This window comes from Pleurodeles waltl, chromosome 1_1, assembly GCF_031143425.1.
Source record: "Pleurodeles waltl isolate 20211129_DDA chromosome 1_1, aPleWal1.hap1.20221129, whole genome shotgun sequence".
Classification (NCBI taxonomy): Eukaryota; Metazoa; Chordata; class Amphibia; order Caudata; family Salamandridae; genus Pleurodeles; species Pleurodeles waltl.
In genome coordinates, this window is record NC_090436.1 from 677,501,537 (window position 1) to 677,521,650 (window position 20,114).

General features: G+C 46.1%; 1 protein-coding gene across 1 annotated transcript; it reads left to right on the forward strand.

Moving 5' to 3' along the window:
* The first annotated feature begins 17,646 nt into the window (after window positions 1–17,646).
* On the forward strand, window positions 17,647–19,866 carry LOC138300520 (general transcription factor IIH subunit 1-like). Its single transcript, XM_069240029.1, is given in 3 exon segments — window positions 17,647–17,819; window positions 18,370–19,403; window positions 19,406–19,866. Coding segments are annotated over 3 exon segments (1,668 nt in total).
* Window positions 19,867–20,114: the final 248 nt, after the last annotated feature.

The following is a 20,114-nucleotide window of genomic DNA, read 5'->3' on the forward strand; positions in this document are numbered from 1 at the left end:
TAATGCCTGCGATGCGTGTGAATTGGGATAAATTGTCTGCGTGTAAGCAGAAGAAAGATGAAACAGTGTCTGATTTCTTCACCAGGTTTGAGGAAACGTTTATTGACCACAGTGGTCAAGATATGAGTACAGAAGGTGGTCAACGGTTGTTCGTCAACAAGTTTGTGCATAATTTGCTTGCAGAGCTGTGTAAGAAATTGAAGGATTCAGAGAGTTCTTGGGCCGTTTCCTCTTCAGCACAAATATTGGCTACTGCACAGTACTACGAAAATAGGGAAAAAGATGAGAAGGATAGAGCAGACAAGAAAACTAAAGAATTAAAGACGAAGGTTCTTTTACAACAGGCGTATCCGCCACGTGGTGGTCAGAGTAACTATCAGCAACCTCAACAGTTCCAGAGAAACTCGCAAAGGTTCGAGTTTTCTCAACCATGTGTTCCTGTAGGTCCCAATCAGTGTTCATATTGTAAAGAAGAGGGTCATTTCAAGTATAGTTGTCCTATTTTGTTACAGCGTACGAATGGTGCTTCTGGCGCAAGAGGTCGAGGTGTTCAACAAGCTCCTAGAGGTAGAGGACGTGGAAGTTTCCCCCAGAACACGCATTCCTTTCCGTCTCAAAACTCAATGAATAGTTTTGACCAGCAACATAACGCGTCTGGTAGGACGGCTCAGTACGATGCTGACGACTACTATGCAGAAGATGAGAATGTGGAAGGTAATAATTGCTAGGACAGCCAAAGACGAAGAGAGGGAGTTTTTTTAGTTCCAGTGGATCAGAATGGACCTTATGTTAAGGTGATTACCTCAGGTGTGTCGGAGCCTTTTCTGTTGGATACTGGTGCTACAAAGAGTTCTATTATGCACTCAAAACTCCCTGGCGCACCTTTGTCTGGCGAGATGAATGTTTCAGTAGGTTTTTCTGGCGCCCCGGTTAGGAACCCGATTTCTAGTCCTATGTCCCTTTCTGTAGGACCTTGTGAATTGGAAGCACCCCTTAATCTGACGACAGGTTGTGGTGAAAACTTGTTAGGATTGGATTTGTTGAAAAGATTGTATGCAACATTATATTGTTCTCCTTCAGGAGTACAACTTACACTGGGTAGGAAAATGGTCTCTCCAATGTATTTGTCGAAGGATAAACTTCCGACCGAATTGTCGTTTCTTCCTGATACCATTTGAGCTACTGGTCCTAATGACGTGGGTCTTTTGGAAATACCACCTTATGTTGTGACATTGAAAGCCAATGTTAAATTACCACGCATTCAACAATACAAGATCTCTAGTGAAGGTGAAAAGGCGTTGCTAGCGATCATTTATGATTTAATTGAAAAAGATGTAATTGAAGAGACAAGAGGCAACGTTTGTAATAGTCCTGTTCTGCCTGTTTTGAAACGTACTGACCCCTCTAAGCCACCTGTTTACGTTTACAGGCTCGTGATTGATCTTAGAGAGGTAAATAAAATAGTTGTGCCACAGTTTCCAGTTGTTCCTGATATCACTGCCATATTGACTATGATTCCAGCTTCCGCCACCTGGTTCTCGGTGATTGACTTAATGAATGCTTTCTTCAGCATCCCGATTGCAGAGGAGAGCAGGGATATTTTTGGATTCAGTTTAGGAGGCCGAAGTTTCCGCTTCAAACGCGCTCCACAAGGCTACTGTGAAAGTCCATCAATATATAGTCAGGCTTTAAAAACACAGCTTGATGCAATTGTTTTACCTGACGGCGCTACCCTTATTCAGTACATTGATGATTTACTAGTCGCTACAGATACTGAAGAGATTTGTAAAGAAGCCACCTTGTTTTTGTTGCGTCATTTGTCTGATTTACCTCACAAAGTGTCCCTTTCAAAACTGCAATATTGTCGACAAGAAGTGACCAACTTAGGTCATCTCTTATCGAAGGAGGGAAGGAAACTGACCTCAGAAAGAATTCAGGCAATTGCAAAATTGAGTGTGCCAAGGACACAGAGAGAAGTACGTGCTTTCTTGGGCATTACATCATACTGCAGAAAATGCATACCGAATTTTTCTTTGCTGGCCAAACCTTTGGTAGCATTGACCTATAAAGATACACCAAACCCCGTTCCGTGGTCTGAAGATTGTCAGAAAAGTTTTTCCGAATTGCGTAATGCATTGTTGTTCGGTTCCTGTGTTGGGTACCCCCGACTACAGTAAGCCCTTTACACTGTATGTCCATGAGAAAGAGGGTTGTGCATTGTCAGTGCTGACACAGTCTTTTGGAGACAAGCAGCGCCCATGCGCATATTTTTCGTCAACTTTGGATCCGGCAGCTAAAGCATTGCCGAGTTGCTTGAGAGCCACAGCGGCAGCAGCTGTTTCTATTCGACAGTCTGCTGGGTTAGTGATGAATAATATGTTGATTGCGATGGTTCCACATGCAGTGGACACGTTGTTAAACAGGACCAAGACACAGCATTTAACTAGTGCTCGATTGTCAGGTTACGAGTTGACACTGTTAGTGAGTCATGTGCACATAAAGAGGTGCAATACGTTGAATCCAGCCACGTTATTGCCAATTTCAGTAGAAACAGATGATGTTGAACAACATGATTGTTTTCTTAGGACAGAAGAAGAAACGAAAGGGAGAGTAGATCTTAAAGATACTCCTCTTGTAAAGTGTGATGGTACCTTATGGGTGGATGGTTCATGCTTCAAGCTTCCGAATGGTGATACGACTGCAGCATATGCTGTCACAACTTTGCATACGATTGTTGAAGCTGCACGTATACCACATAATTCAGCTCAAGCAGCAGAGCTGATTGCACTTACGAGAGCGTGTGCGTTATCGAAAGGAATGAAAGTGATCATATATACCGACAGCCAGTATGCGTTTGGTGTGGCCCATAGTTTTGGACGATTGTGGAAAGAACGTGGGTTCCTGACTTCGCATGGAACTAAAATTCAGCATGGTCAGTTGGTGAATGAGCTTCTTGAGTCACTGACCTTGCCATTACAAGTTGCGATTGTGAAATGCAGTGCACACAAGAAGGTTACTGATGATGTCGGTCGTGGCAATGCATTTGCTGATGAAATCGCAAAAGAAACAGCAAAAGATGTGATGAATCGAATGTATGCTGCAGGCCCCGCAAGATGGGTTGGTGACGTTGGAATATGTGAAGATACGATAGAGGGTGTGAAGTCTCTTCAAGCTGAAGCTTCAGAGAAAGAGTTGAGTGTGTGGAAAGAAAGTACGGGTAAATTGGATGAAAATGGTTGTTGGGTTGACTTGTCAGAACATCAGCGATGGTTGTTACCCGATGCGTATGTGCTTGCAGTGGTGACAATGGCTCATGGAATGGCCCATATCAGTGTGAAAGGGATTTGGAAGTTGTTGGCTCCAGTATGGCAAAATGCTGGAATTCCTAAATGTGCAGAGAATGTGGTCAAGAATTGCATGGTGTGTCTGAAATACAATCCTGGTAGGGGAACCCCAACTCCAGCTGGTCATGTTGCGCCTCCAACGTATCCGTTCGAGGTTTTGCAGCTAGATTTCATCCACATGGAAAGATGCAACAATCTGAAATACGTACTCGTTGTTGTTTGTGCCTTTTCAAGATGGGTAGAAGCATATCCCTTAAAAGACAACACTGCCTTATCCACAGCTAAAGCCCTTGCCAAAGAATTCTTCCCTAGGTTTGGAATGCCGAGAATGGTCTGGAGTGAATTTGTGGGTCGAGTGATGAAAAAAGTATGTGGAGGGCTAGGTATCCAGCAAAAATTCCACGCTGCAAATCACCCCCAATCAGCTGGACTAGTAGAGTGCTATAATGGCACGCTAAAACTGAAGTTGGCAAAGATACAAGCGAGCTCTGGTCTTAAATGGCCTGACGCTCTGCCTTTAGCACTCCTATCAACAAGAATGACTGTGCATTCGCGAGTGGGACTTAGTCCCTATGAAATTGTGTTCGGCCGCCCGGCCAACATATGGGGAGTGCCAAGACCAACAAAATTCAGTGAGATCGAACACCCTGTACTGCTTGATTATTTGTATGAATTGACGGCTAAATTGCGTGTTCTACACCAACAGGTTCACGATACTCTGCCTCAGGTCTCTGAAGCTCCAGGACATCTTATCGATCCTGGATCCTGGGTACTGGTCAAGAACTTCCAGCGGACAAAGAATGACCAGCCCCGTTGGACCGGCCCCTACCTCGTCCTTCTCTCAACAAGATCAGCTGTTCAAGTGGAAGGGAAAAAGAACTGGATCCATGGCGTACACTGCAAGAGGGTCCCTTTTCCTCTACCGTACGACCGGTGGGACCAGGAGGGGATCGCTGACTCTGAGACTGTGCCTCGTTTTTTGCAATTTAGCGATGCACGTGTAAAAGGAACAATTTCTGAACAAGAAAGTGACAATAATTTGCAAGAAGCTGTGCCACCGTCAATTCGATTGAACACTACAGAGCCTGAACTCTTGTTCCAGAACCAGACAGTACCTGGAAAAAGCCGTTATAATTTGAGACCAAGAACTAAGGACAAATAATTTTTTTCCCGTTCCTTTGCTATTTTTTTAAAGTGCGGCTCTCTCATCTGAGAAACTTTCTTATTTTTGTTTTTTTTCTTTTCGAACCGCCATCCGGGTTCAGCTGTAGGGTCGTGGTTGCCCAAGTCTTTGGAGTGCAGCTGAAGACGTTAGGTCGACAGTTCTGGTCGGTCTAAGTGAGTTGCCCTAGACTGACAGAAGCATTCCCTAGCATAGAACACCCTACCACCACGAGCAGCAATTAGAGAGGATGGAGTTTTTCAAGAATGAGAGACCTGCCAGACAGATGGACTTTAAAGCCAGAATGGGTATAATAATGACAAAGAAACAATTTTTGATATTATGTATTTTCATGTTGCTTAGTGTAATGACGTTTTTAATAGGATATGTTTTATTCTCTTTTCAAGTGACATTTGCACCCATTACACAGCCCATACCTCCTTCTACTGTTTCCTCGCATTCTTTTCACCCCCTGCCTGAACACGAGTCTGCCAGAAGATTAGAATTTGTCAACAATTCATTCATTCAGCTTCTACACCAACACCAATTAGTAGTGAACACAACTAACTGTTGGGTGTGTGGTCTTATGCCCCATATTACTGATAAAGGTATCCGTTATCTGGTCCTGCCTTTCAGCCATAATGGTTCTGTATGGGCATATAGAACGGTGTTCATATACGCGTATGAAGCCAACCCCCTACGTTCTGTGAAAGATAATCCTAAAGAATAGTGCTCCAGCTAAGGGTATAGTAGATATGATTAGGGAAGATATTTCCTATGAGACTATCCCGAGAGATGAGACACTAGCATATATTGGATGGAACATAATAGGATATGGAGTTACTCTGAGTGGGAACCAGCGAGCAAAGAGATCCTCCCCGATTTGGATTGTACCCCATCAGGGTCCCCTATGTCTGCAAGGTATTGGCAAGAATCCCAGAGCTCAGTTAGGAAAAAGTATCTGCACTGAAATATATGTTTTTGCGTCTCAGACTTCTCCTTCGTTCTTAGCAGCTAAGGGTACCTATTTCATCTGCCATAATAGAGCCTATACATGGTTGCCCCCTGACTTCTCAGGCACATGTTTTGTTTCATTCCTGTTACCTCCCACCTACACGGCCGCAGCAGATTACCATAAGACAAGGATAGTTAGAGGTGTCATAAGTAAAGAAGACACTACAGGACAAGAATTTGGAGATTTCGCAAAGGGTATTCTGCCGTTTTGGGGCCCTATGGTTAACAGCAGGAACATAAGGCAATTGACAAGGGTGGTTGAATCCACAGTAGTTGAAACCACCGGTGCCCTTGTTAATTTGACTGCTGAGCTCCAGTCGGATCGACTTATGACTCTTCAGAACAGCGTCGCATTAGACGTCATACTTGCAGACCGAGGTGGGGTATGTAAAGTGATCCAATCAAGTTGCTGTGTTTTCATCCCAGATAGCGCTCCGACAGTCTACCAGGCCATTTCCAAACTGCATAAGATCTCCGAATCTATTCACTTGGATAAAGGAGATTGGTCATTGATGGGGTGGTTCTGGGAGCTGATATCCGCCTGGGGATGGAAGACTCTGGTAGTCATTGGGATGATCTTAGCCATTCTTTTCCTGTCCTGTCTGTGTGTACAGTGTGCTCCTGCAATATGTGGCCTCTGTGCTACATCGTGTGTAAGGAAACCTGTATCAAGGGACGAGCTAAGTAATAGGATGATGCTACAGCAACATCTCAACGACTTTATGAATATAGACCTGGACTCAGATTAGCGTGAGTATAGGTTATTGCCTATGTAAGGGCAAAAGGAGGGTCTGTGGTACTGAAAATTCTGGACCCGTGTTATAAACATCGTCGTATCACAACGATTTTGGTATCAGCAGACCAAGAATGATTAGAATAGTATGCACAAGCATTGTATTCATATTCGGGTAACGAAATCACCCGAATATCAGAGTTTCCGTCTTGAACCCTCGTGTTCCATTTAAACGACAGCCATTTTGTGATTGCCCTCACATAGGCCAATGTCTAATGCTGAAAACGAGTCTGAAGGACACGTACACCTTTGCTGACTCCTCTGTGACCTGGGCAAGCTGACTCCACTGCCTGAAGCCAAACCTGTTCGGCCAGTTTCTTTCCCAGTGGCCGAATGAGATTAGTATCAAGGCACAACACATCATAAACCTTTCATCACACACAAACCATGCCTAATCTTACACACACCTGTCTCTGTTTCTTTCTTTATGACTTGCTTTACAAGGAGGAGGTGCCCATTTATATTGGGGGTCCATCGATATCTGATGAAAGTACTAAGCCTTGCCGGGTAATTGATTGAGGGCTGGACAAACTGGAATATGGGCTTGTCATCATAAACCTGCTATTTCTTTGTAGTGAAAATATGTGAATGGTCAACTGTAAAATAAGGAATGTTTGCCTAAAGCATAATATTTTGTATAAAAGAGAAGGTTAGCTTTGCAAGAGGAGCAGTCTCCTGAGAATATACACCGTGTTGTACTTCTAGGATACCTGTTACTGGCTGCAGCCAATAAACAAGATCTTTGACTTCACCAAGAAGACTCTGTGTTTCTGTAGTCTGAAACAGGAAGGACTCGAAGTCTTAGGGTGTGTTCCCTGGCACCACTGGGTTCTGAAAAACCCAGTACTTCAGATGGTTGTTGTTGACTTAGCAAGACGGGCTACTTGGCACATGGAGCGTTGTTTGACAGTTTGTTCTACCAGACAGTCGAGGCCGTGGAAATCATACTTTGCACCAGAATCTGGACTTTGTTTTTATGACGCATTGATGTACGGAATGGCCCAAATCCACCACACGTTGTTGAAGTTTTCTCTGGATAACTAAACAAGGCCTGCGCAGCAAGAAAACTTCCAGAGAAACAGCTAACTCATTACGGACATGCTGTAGGGAGGCTAGGCTCTGTCCTGCCTCTGTGGTTGAGAAGGGACAGATATCTGATCACTTTGTCCTAGTTGAAAGATGCCATCACCGTATTTGCCAGCTGGAGGCACTCATCTTTCGTATCTTCGATGAGATCTGATAGAGAGATGGGTAATAGTCGCAATCTTTCAACCAACAGCTTCACATATTCATCTACCTCCTCTGCTTATGATTCTTCACCCACAGTGGCAGGTCTGGCATGGCTGGAGAGATAATGTGCCAGGTTCTGATTCCCTGGCCTATAGCCCATCGAGAAACAGTGTTCATGAAGCTGAAGTTTCAGTTTTCAATCCTCTGAGGCAGCTTGGAGGAGGACCTGGTCAGGAGAGGGATGAGGGATTTATAATCAGTATGAATCATAAATGGGTGTCCTTAGGGGTAGAAATGAAATACCAACACCAGCAGTGAATTGTGATAGCCTCCTTCTCATTATGGGAATACCATTGCTCCTTTTCGGGCAAGGCACAACTGCCATATGCTACCAGGGCCCATTCACTGTTGCCTTGATTTTGCAAGATCCCAACCCCAAGACCTGTGGAACTAGCATCCACAGACCACTCAGATTTGAGGTGTGGGTCAAAACAGGCCATTGTTGTGTTCTCAGAAAGTGCATCTTTGGTTTCTTGGAGAGCCTTATCTTGTGAGGGGACCCATTCCTAGATATTTTTGGATTTAGTCAGCTCTCAAAGGATGGCCGAGAGAGAGAGGTAAGATTGGGGATGAAATTATGGCAGTACTTCATAACCATCCCCAAAAAATTCTGTACTAGAGTGACGCTGGTTGTGGCAGGTGCAGAGTGAATGTCCTGAACATTGAGGACACCAGAAAGTCTTTTCAGCACCCTTCGGTTCAAAACTGAGGTGCTTGTATCATCTCAGGTCCACATGAGTTGAGAAACTGCTGATTGCTCTCAATGTGTGCGCTAACAGCAATTGGTGGTATCCTCTCCTGAGATTCACTTTAGAAACCATTTTGTGCCAATCATGTTCGCACTATGTGATATGAGCATGCAGTTTGCACTGCTGGTGCATCACAAAACATGATGCACCAGTGGTGCATAGAACTTTCAAATAAGCCCATAACCTATGTTGGACATTTCACATTGTTAACAAATCACACAGCTTACAAGAGTTGCATCCTGCATTGATCTTTTGAAATACACACATTGAAACCAGGGTTAGGCTGGAGTTGCATTGTAATGGGGGTTGCAGAGTAAAGTGTTACACAGGGCTATATTTTAAGGACAAGCGCATTTTGCACTTGGAATGGCACACCTATCTTACATTTCCTGCACAATCATAGATTCCCATGCAGGCTAAGCATTGACACCATGCAGTGTAGCCCAGGAAGTTTATGACCTCCATGGTCAGCTGTAACGATAGGAGAGGAACAATCAGATGATGTTCATCATGTGTGCTATGCCCAATATATTTTACATACTGCTTTATTTCCTGATGGACTCATTAATGTTTTGCACAGTAATGGGGGTGTAATGACACTGATTGACATACACACACTTAAAACATTGGTAGGACTGACACTGTAGAAACACGTGTAGTTGACTTGGTGTTACACTTACTATTTCTCTAAATTGTGAGTGACAATGCCATGCCGATGGCAAGTCTGGTCTCTTTTGGATGTCAATTTTGCAATAGAGCTGGCACTTCTAGCACACTTCAATTTATTTTTTTCTATTTAAAGTTATGTTGACATATCATGACCTCATACATGTCATAAGGATACAAATGCAACAAATGCTGATGACGTTGTCCCATTTATGCTAACATATATGGATGTGGCAGGAGTACTCGCTGTTATACATTAGCTACTGTCAGAGGTTTTCAAAGTGCATGTCATCAAGCTACATGACAGTCTACACATGGCAAGGCACTGTGTCTACTGTGCTGACAATACCAAACATGAGGGATGATTTAGAATTGTGTGCTATGCAATACAACTGTGAGACTCTCAAAACTACCCTGCCACACTTATTGGGGGCAGTGTTGCTGGTTTTTTTGCATGATGCATTGTTGTGTGTTTACCATTGGAATTTGGAGAGAATGGCCAGCATTGCACCTAGACATGCAAATTGTAGACATGGTGAATGCCTGGCTGGCTGGTGTATGAACTAAACCTTATGCAAAGGGGACTACCTTGGTTCACTTTGGGAAGACTTGTCTGACATTTTGGATTTGTTATTTGGATGGCAATATTAATCAGACACAGGATTGCAGATGAGTCAAAATGATGTAAGAGAGCTACTTTTCCAGGGTGCACATGGCTGGGTATGCTATATTTATTTTTGACTTATTATTTGTCCATGGTATTGGATACATGACAAGGCGTATGACCATGAAAGCTACTTGTAGACACACAGATAGCAACAATGGCAGGCCTTCCTTGCACACAGTATTGGTATACAGTATTTTAGATGTAGTTGCATTGCTATTTATCTTTCCAACATTTGGAAGCACACACAGGGCATCATTTCCAAGTTGCTTCCATGTGGCAACACAGGGAGTCACTTAGCTGCACTGCCCTGCATTAACTGAAATGATCATGAAAGCGTCATCTGGATGACATAAAGTACATTTGTGTTTCTTTTGCATGCGCATTATCACAGATTGGTGAATGGCATGAACACATGGCCCCTTACATCATGGTGCAGGTGCGCCTCCATTTTCGACTCACTTGTTATGATGCCATTGAGAAAGTTCCCTGCATAAGGATAAACAAGGTAGGCTCATGACACTTTAGGGCGAATTTAAGAGCCCCTAACGCCTCCTTGCACCCCGTTAGTGTAATTTCTTTTACACTAATGTTGCCCAAAGAGGCCAAAATCGCTGTGCCAAATTTACAAAGTCATTATTTATTTTTCAACACAGCACCCACCCCAGCAGTACTAGACTGGCTTCTTGAACGTGAGGGCCACAGTAGTTTTCAAGGTCTGCACATGTGTGAGCTCTAGGGTTATATTGCACATGCACCATATGTGAGTTTACAAGTATGAGGCACACACCTGCTACATATGCAATGCCTCACTCATTCAACCCAAATATGACTAAATTGAGCACCAAGTTTTTCTGTCATGATTTTGGTTATGTGCTTATCAACCAGTCGCCCATTCCCTTATGTCCCATTCTAGTAGCGCTCTTTGATGATGGAACACCTGAAAATGAAGGCATCATGAGTGCTACCCGGGTACTTTGCGAGCACATTGATAGTTCACTATTACCTGCACATTGATGAATGATGTGTGCTTGCGACTGCGGTCCAGGTGGGCTGTAGCTACAGGAGGCACCAGTTGCACAGGTGTGCAATCCATTGCCCCCAACACATGTGGAAAACCAGGAATGGTGTAGAAGCCCTGCTTGTTTCCCAGTTGTTTTTGCTGGGTGTTGGGGAACATAAGGTACTGTAGAGTGAGGCTGATCATGGAATCAAGGATGGAGGGGAGGAATTCAGAAGATGATGACTGCGAAATTCCTGCCACTCTGGTTGTGGTGGGTTGGAATGAGCCAGATGCCAGCATGTGCAATAAAAGCATCAGCTTGGCCTGTAGAGGGATAGTGGAGGACCTCTCTGATGCTGCCTGCAGCCTTGTTTCAATTTGGTGCAGGAGCTGGACAATCAACTCTTGAGCCTGTAAAGAGCAATGACCTTCTCCTCCCTAAAGTCAAGGAGGGCAGTCCTTTGCCAGTAGATCTGTTCCTTTCTCCTTCGCTGCCTCTATGGTGGTGGAGGTGGTGTGCCTGTCTTCGTATTGGTGCGCCGAGGTGGAGTAGTAGTACCTCCATGGTGTGATTGAGCTTGCCAGAGTGTTTTTTGCAAGTTCTGCTTATGTACTAGTGCCAATGTGTAATATTAAAACCTGGATTTTGGATGTGCAGGGTTCTTGATGCATTTCGAAACCTGCATTTCATTTTCTTGCAATGCGTCACTTTCAAAGATTCTTGTAAATATGGGTGCGTCAGTCAGCTTTGGTTTTTAAGTGGAAACACTCACCCTGCATATGATTAACTGAACCTAACGCAACAGGTTGTAGCACAGGTTAATAATGATGCACAGGTACGAAACATTATGCATTTCTACAAATGTGCCACTTTGTAAAAATGGAGCAGTAACTGCGCTATCACTGTGTAAAAGTGCTTCTTTTGCTTCTGCAGACAGGTCGCTCCCCGCTCCGCCATCCACGCCACCTCCATTCTGTTTTCTTCTCCTGTTTTCCCACCACTGTGCCCCCTGCGGCACCTCCCGCCTCCCCCTCCTTCTCACCGTCCTTTCTGCCTTTTTTCCCCGCCACTGCATCCCCTGTGGCCCCTCCTGCCTCCCCCTCCTTCTCACCATCCTTTCTGCCTTTCTCCCTGCCGCTGCATCCCCTGCGGCCCCTCCCACCTCCCCACTCCTTCTCACCGTCCTTTCTGCCTTTTTTCCCCACTGCTGCATCCCCTGTAGCACCTCCCGCCTCCCCCCTCCTTCTCACCCTCCTTTCTGCCTTTTTTCCCCGCCGCTGCATCCCCTGCGGCCCCTCCCGCCTCCCCCCTCCTTCTCACAATCCTTTCGGCCTTTTTTTCCCCCGCCGCTGCGTCCCCTGCAGCCCCTCCCGCCTCCCCCATCCTTCTCACCATCCTTTCTGCCTTTTTTCCTCGCCGCTGCATCCCCTGCGGCCCCTCCTGCCTCCCCCCTCCTTCTCACCGTCCTTTCTGCCTTTTTTCCCGCCGCTGCGCCCCCTGCGGCCCCTCCCCCCAGCCCTCTCATTCGTCAAGCCCTCCCTCCTCCCAGCTGCCACTCCCACCCCACCCTCCCCTCCTCTTATGGCAGCCATGGCGGCCGCGCGCAGCGGGCGTGCCGCTAGCATGCCAAAGGCACGTCAAAGGCAAGCCCGTCTGTGCCCGTCCGCGCCAAGACAGCGCCCAGCGCCAGTCCCCCTGGCCCCCTCAGACACACCTACTCCCCCATCACCCTCCACTCTCTCAACCCAGGCCCCCGCCCCACATACACCCCATCTAGCCCCACACACACTCATGGCCCCTTCACCTGTCACACCTGTCACTTCTCCTACTCCTCATCCCTCACACACCAACCATAGCGACCCCACCTTCAACAAACACAACACCCCAACACAAGTCTCACCCACCCTGCCCCACCAACCAACCCCACAGCACACCAGCCCACAACCAGAACACACCCCGCAACAACACCCTCACGCACCACACCAATGCCACCCACCACAACCACCTCAACTGCCTGCTCCTCAACATCCGCTCCCTTCACAAACATGCCATAGAAGTCTGGGACCTCATCACATCACACTCACCTGACATCGCCTTCCTCATGGAAACCTGGACCAACCCCTCCTCAGAACCTGACATAGCTATAGCCACCCCCAAGGGATACAAACTCCAACACAAAGACCGCCCCAACAGGCCAGGCGGTGGCATCGCCATCCTACACAGAGACACCATCAAAGTCACCACCAGCTCCCAAGACACTATCGACAACACTGAACACATGCACTTCCTCATCCACATTAACAACAACTCCACCTTCAGAGGCACACTAATCTACAGACCACCCGGACCAAGCCCCACCTTCTGCGACACGATCGCCGACAGAATCAGCTCGCACGCCCTCACCTCCACAGACTACATCATCCTCAGTGACTTCAACTTTCACTTAGAAAACCTACAAGACCACAACACTACCTCCCTCATAGACAACCTCACCAACCTCCAACCTCGGACTCACACAACTGGTCACCACACCCACCCACTCAGCAGGACACATGCTTGACGCAATTTTCACCGCGAGCCAACACATAGCCTACACCCACACCACCGAACTCCTCTGGACTGACCACCACTGCGTCCACTTCTCCTTCACCAAACCCCTCACACACAACCATCAACACACCACACCCTACCGTATGTGGGACAAGATCCCCACAGAACGACTAAACTCCCAACTGGCCCATAACCCCCCCACACCAACGACCCCAACACAGGAGCACACAACCTCTCCAAATGGATCAATACCTGCGCAGACACACTAGCCCCCCTCAGAAAACACATCGCCACCTGCAACATCAAGAACGCCCCATGGTTCACCCCTGAACTCCAAGACTCCAAGCTCAAATGCTGCCAAGCTGAGAAAATATGGATACTAGAACCTTCCACAACCAACTTCTCCACCCTCAAAACCACCATTCGCACACATCACCAACTCATAAGCACTGCCAAAAGAGATCACTACAAGTCACACCTTGACAACAACTCTCAAAACAGCAAAGAACTCTTCACCGTCATCAATGAACTTGCCAAACCCAAAGCCAGCAACATAAACCCAACACACACACAGCCCCTATGTGACGCCCTTTCCAACCACTTCCTCCACAAAATCCTGGACATCCACAACAGCTTCATACCACACACACCCACCACACACACCCCTCACTCACCCAACCCAACCCCCACTCATGACCCCACCACACTCTCCACATGGACCCCCACCACATACGAAGAAACTGAAAAAACCATGAACTCCATCCACTACGGTTCCCCTTCCGACCCCTGCCCACACCGCATCTACAACAAAGCTAACCCAACCATTGCCCCCATACTCTACAAGATAATCAACTCGTCTTTCGGCTCCGCCACCTACCCAGATGCCTGGAAGCACGCAGAAATCACTGCTCTCCTAAAAAAAAAAAAAGCCGACCCAGATATCCTCTCAAACTACTGCCCCATCTCCCTCCTCCCTTTCCCCACCAAGGTTGCCGAGAAAGTAGTCAACGCCCACCTATCCCACTTCCTCGAAGCAAACAACACTCTTTACCCCTCACAATCCAGGTTTCGCAAAAACCACAGCACAGAAACCACCCTCATCGCATGCACTGACGGCATCAGGACCAAGGTTGACAAAGGCGACTCATCTTCCTAGACCTCTCTGCAGCCTTTGACTCTGTCTGCCACCACACACTCCGCACACGTCTCCACAACATAGGAATTCATCACAAAGCCTTAGACTGGCTCACCTCCTTACTCACCGACTGGACCCAGAGAGTCCGCCTTCCACCCTTCCACTCCAACACTACCAAGATCACCTGCGGAGTCCCCCAAAGGTCCCTCCTCAGCCCCACACTCTTCAAAATCTACATGATCCCCCTAGCCATCATCCTCCGAGCACACGGAATCACTATCCTCTCCTATGCAGATGACACCCAACTCATCCTCTCCCTCACCCGCAACCCCACCACCGCCAAAACCAACCTACATGCCGCTCTCCTCGACACCGCCAACTGGATGACCACTAACCACCTCAAGCTCAACTCAAACAAAACCGAGATCATCATCTTCGGCCCCAACAAAACCACATGGGACGACTCCTGGTGGCCCACCACTCTAGGCACCGCACCCACCCCGCAAACCACGCACGCAACCTCAGCATCATCCTTGACCCCTCCCTCTCCATGACACAGCAAATCAATGCTCTAACCTCCTCCTGCTTCCACACACTCTGCACTCTAAAAAAATCCTTCAAATGGATTCCCCCAGAAACCAGAATGACAGTCACCCACGCACACATCAGCAGCAGGCTGGACTACGGTAACGCCCTCTACGCTGGCACCACACTCAAACGCAAACTCCAGAGAATCCTGAACACAGCCGCATGCCTTGTCCTTGGCCTCCCCCGCCAAAAACGAATCTCACCACACCTCAAATCCCTTCACTGGCTCCCCATAGACAAGAGAATCACATTCAAGATCCTCATCCACGCACACAAATCCCTCCACAACAACGGCCCAACCTACCTCAACGAAAGAGTTAACTTCCACACTCCCACATGCAACCTCCGATCTGCCAATCTTGCCCTAGTCACAGTCCCCTGCATCCAACGCACCACCACAGGAGGCAGGTCTTTCTCCTACCTCGCCCCCAAAACCTGGAACTCCCTCCCCATCGACCTTTGCAAAACCAAAGACCTCCTGATCTTCAGAAAGAACCTCAAGACATGGTTGTTCGATCAGTGACCCTCCCTACCCCCCCCCAGCGCCTTAAGACCCTCACGGGTGAGTAGCGCGCTCTACTAATTTTTTGATTGATTGATTGATTGATAAAAACAAAATGATGCATCGACAGCACAAGCTTCTTGTAAATATGGGCCTTCGTTTACCTCTAAGACTCTATTAAGGGGTACTACATGTACCCAGGCTTGTAAAGCAAATGCTAGTAGTGGGTGTGTAGCATACATTTTACTACCCCCAAAGTATCACTTTAAAATATGTCTCAGGACTGCCACTGTAGCCTATAGTGCATTTTTAAACACCCATTTTGACCTGGAAAAAAAAATCCTTTGCCAGGCATAAACCTTCATTTTTTAACTTTGGAAATCACCCCTAAAGTAAGCACTTACAGTTCAAAGGGCTGAGTGCATGGTATTTAAAAACATAAACATGTAGGTTTAAATTTTACATGTCCTGGCAGTAAAGAAAATCCTAAACTTGTTTTTCACTGTTGTAAGGCCTATTTTTCCCACACGGTAACACTGTGTTGCATTATTATTATGAATAATAATAATAATAATAATAATAATAATAATAATAATGCCATTTATAAAGTGCATGGCTAATTCTACACAAGGTGTCCAGGCACTAGGAGGCCAGTTACAAGTAAAAAAAGAAATGCATGTAGACAGGAGTTTTTAACTGGATTCAAACAGCCCAAATTTCATTTTTCTTCTAAAGATCGACTCGGAGAGGGATAGCCACAATTCCAAAGATAATAAATTTCAGGCTTTCAGGGCCAAATGGCTAAAAGCACAGCCATCAAATCTGGACCTTTTAAATCTTGAAACCATGGCCAGTCTAGCATTAATTGATCTCAGATTTTGTTGTGGTGCATAATGGGTAACCATAGCTTGTAAGCAAGCCAGGCCTTCACTGGACAGCGTCTTATAGCAATAGCAGAGGGCCTTAAGGGTAATTCTCTTTTTTTACCATCTCGGAAGACCAAGAAGTGTCCAAGAAAACTCATTCTGCACATGCTGAAGCCTATTCACTTACCTTCAGGTAACATCTTAATAAAGAACATCACAGTAGTCCAGACCAGATATGACCAGAGCCTGAACTACCAATTGTATTACATTTAATAAGTGCTAACTTTAAATTGGGAGCAGATAGAAAAATAGTTTTTGTCTCTTTTTCATTGTAATTTAAAATCCTCCCTAGTGGTAAGGTCGAATTTTACTATTACAGTTATAAAAATATACATTTATAAAAAAAATGACACTTTTATAAAGTTGGCATTTTTGTGCCTAAAACAACTAAGCGTTTCTGCCAGTTGCCTGAGTCACATGGCTCTGCTGTAGTGGGCTGTGTATCACTGCCAAACAATGAGACAAAGGAAGTCAGGATGTGGGCAGTATGGGCCATCCTGGCAAGATGGCTAGTAGTGGAGCTGTACCTAGCCCCATTTATACTTCAAAGGGCAGTGCCTTCAGCACAAACAGAGGAACAGGACATCAGGCCTGCCCTTCTTTTTGTCTCCCTGGACTTTTGGGATCCAAACCCAGGAAAGACAGGGGAACTGACTAGGACTAGTTTTGGGGTTATTCTCCTACACAAAGGCTGGCACTGGGGGTGAAAGGTGGTACTCTCTGACTCCATTACAGATCATATGTGAACCTGTGGAAGGTTCAGAAGAAGGACTGCCCTGCTGCCCTGTATTTCATGTTTCTCTGTTAAATCCCTACCACCCAAACACCAGACCTGACTCACCACTCCCTCCAGTCATTGTCAATGGGCATCAGAAATACAAGGTATGCCACATTTTAGACGCTAAGCAAATCCATGTTAAATTGTATCATCTTATGGACTGGAAAGGATATGATCCTTATAAACGTTCTTAGGAACTCATATCTTTTGTTCATACCCCTCGTTTGGTGAGACAATTTAATCAGTTACATTCTATAGAACCATGACCAGCACATCGGCATATGGGGGGGGGAACTGTTGTGGGTACATGAGCACATCCAAGAGCTCAATTACAGTAAGGTGCTGTTGCTTGCAAAATTCAAATTTATTTGGGCATGTTCATTACATCCTTGAATATCAAGTTTGCAATTGCCAATTCTTGTTAAGTGTCTCATTTATTATACCCAATGCTTGTTGATTATGCACATTGCTGAGTTTTCGGATGGTCCTTCACCGTCCTGCCATCATTGCAACATCATCCAAAGAAGTGTTACTAATTGTAAAGAAGGTTCGTCAGAAAAAACAGGACGGAGCTCTTTACCTCATGGCAGAAAGAGTGGCCTGGGCGCCTGAGGGGAAAGATAGGTTCACTGTTAGTCATATGTATGCGGACATTAAGGCGGGGCCGGGGACCGCGGGAGCACCGCCAACAGGCTGGCGGTGCTCCCAAGGGCATTCTGACCGCGGCGGTACAGCCGCGGTCAGAAACGGAAAACCGGCGGTTTTCCGCTGGTTTTCCGCTGCCCTGGGGAATCCTCCATGGCGGCGCAGCTTGCTGCGCCGCCATGGGGATTCCGACCCCCAATACCGCCATCCTGTTCCTGGCGGTTTTGGCCGCCAGGAACAGGATGGCGGTATGGGGTGTCGTGGGGCCCCCGTAACAGGGCCCCACCATGATTTTCAGTGTCTGCCATGCAGACTCTGAAAATCGCGACGGGTGCAACTGCACCCGTCGCACCCCTTCCACTCCGCCGGCTCCATTCGGAGCCGGCATCCTTGTGGAAGGGTGTTTCCCGCTGGGCTGGTGGGCGGCCTTCTGGCGGTCGCCCGCCAGCCCAGCGGGAAACCCAGAATACCCGCGGCGGTCTTGTGACCGCGCAGCGGTATTCTGCGGCTCCCGCCGGCCCTGCGGATACCGCGGCCGGCGGCAGTCAGAATGACCCCCTAAATGTCGGAAAATAAGCCCAGAAGGCAAAGCTAAGATCCAACTTCAGCTTGTCCTGCATGCAGGAGATTCTACAAACTTCCATTTTTCTAATGAGAGTACTGCAATGAAGGAAAGGGATGCAATAAAGGATCTTCTCCAGCAGCTGCTTCCTAACTTCAAGAGAAAGGCTAACAAAGAGCTTGAAGAAAAGAACAGGATGCTCAAAGAAGATCAAGTTTTGTTCCAGCTTTATAAAGATCTTGTTGTCAGTCAGGTGATCAGTGCAGAGGAATTCTGGGCAAATCGTTTATCCTTAAACTCCCTGGATAACTCTGCTGCCACTTGCAATAAGCAAGATGCCGGCATATCAGCCGTGTTTCTGGCTGATGTGCGTCCCCAAACTGATGGCTGTAATGATCTTAGATATAACTTGACATTGGATATAATTGAATCAATCTTCAGAACTTATACAGCAGTGAAACTGAAATATGCAGAAAATATACCACACAACTTGATAGAGAAAGAGTTTTGGACACGATTCTTCCAATCCCATTATTTTCACAGGGATCAATTAAACATGGGTTCAAAAGATCTTTTTGCTGAGTGTGCCAAATTAGATGACAAAGGTTTGAAGACCATGGTATCACAAGGTGTGAAAAATCCTTTGCTAGATTTAACTTCTTTAGAGGACAAGTCATTGGACGAGGGTTATGGCATTTCCTCTGTACCATCTACATCAAATACAAAATCGTTAAAGGAGAACAGCAATGCTGCCATAATTAAACGCTTTAATCATCACAGTGCCATGGTTCTCGCTGCTGGTCTTAGAAGAGAGGATGCCCAAAACAATCAATGCAGTGAGACCAGCAGTACAGATGGCAACTCTAAGGAGTCAGACTTCTTTCAACCACCAGTAAAGAAGGTGAAGTTGCAAGAATCCATAGAGTATGAAGATCTTGGGCAGAAAAATAACACAAAGACAATTGCACTGAATTTAAAAAAGTCAGACAGGTATTTCCATGGACCAACACCAATTCAGTCTCAGAGATATGCAAAAGTCAGGATATGATTAATTCTTTTAGTAGTATTAAACAAGAAATGGAAGACTATTTCCCTAAATTAACTCAGGTTCTCTCAAGTGGTGCTGCTAGCAGTACTATATCAGCCCTGTCACCTGGAGGAGCCTTAATGCAGGGTGCAACACAACAAGCCATAAACCAGATGGTGCCAAATGACATTCAGTCTGAACTGAAACATCTGTATGTAGCAGTGGGAGAGTTGCTTCGGCACTTCTGGTCCTGTTTTCCAGTTAATACTCCATTCCTAGAAGAAAAGGTTATTAAAATGAAGACCAACTTGGAAAGATTTCAAATTACCAAACTTTGCCCATTCCAAGAGAAAATACGAAGGCAGTATTTAAGCACAAATTTGACAAGTCATTTAGAAGAAATGCTGCAGACAGCCTACAACAAATTCCAGTTGTGGCAATCTAAACGTATGCTGAAAAAAACGTGAAGGCTCATTGGCAGATCTGGTGATGTTTTTTTTTTTTCTCCTCCCGTTTCTGGTTTCAGTTTTATAGATATTGACACAGGGTGTGTCTATTCATGTGTGTGTGTGTGTGTATGTATATATATATATATATATGCTATATGCTTCCCAAAGATGTGCACAAGCAAAATACATTGCACTGGAATAGGCGTCTAGTCAAGATTGTTTATTCGCAGTTAAGTGAACAATTATTCATGCTGGCTTGTATCCCT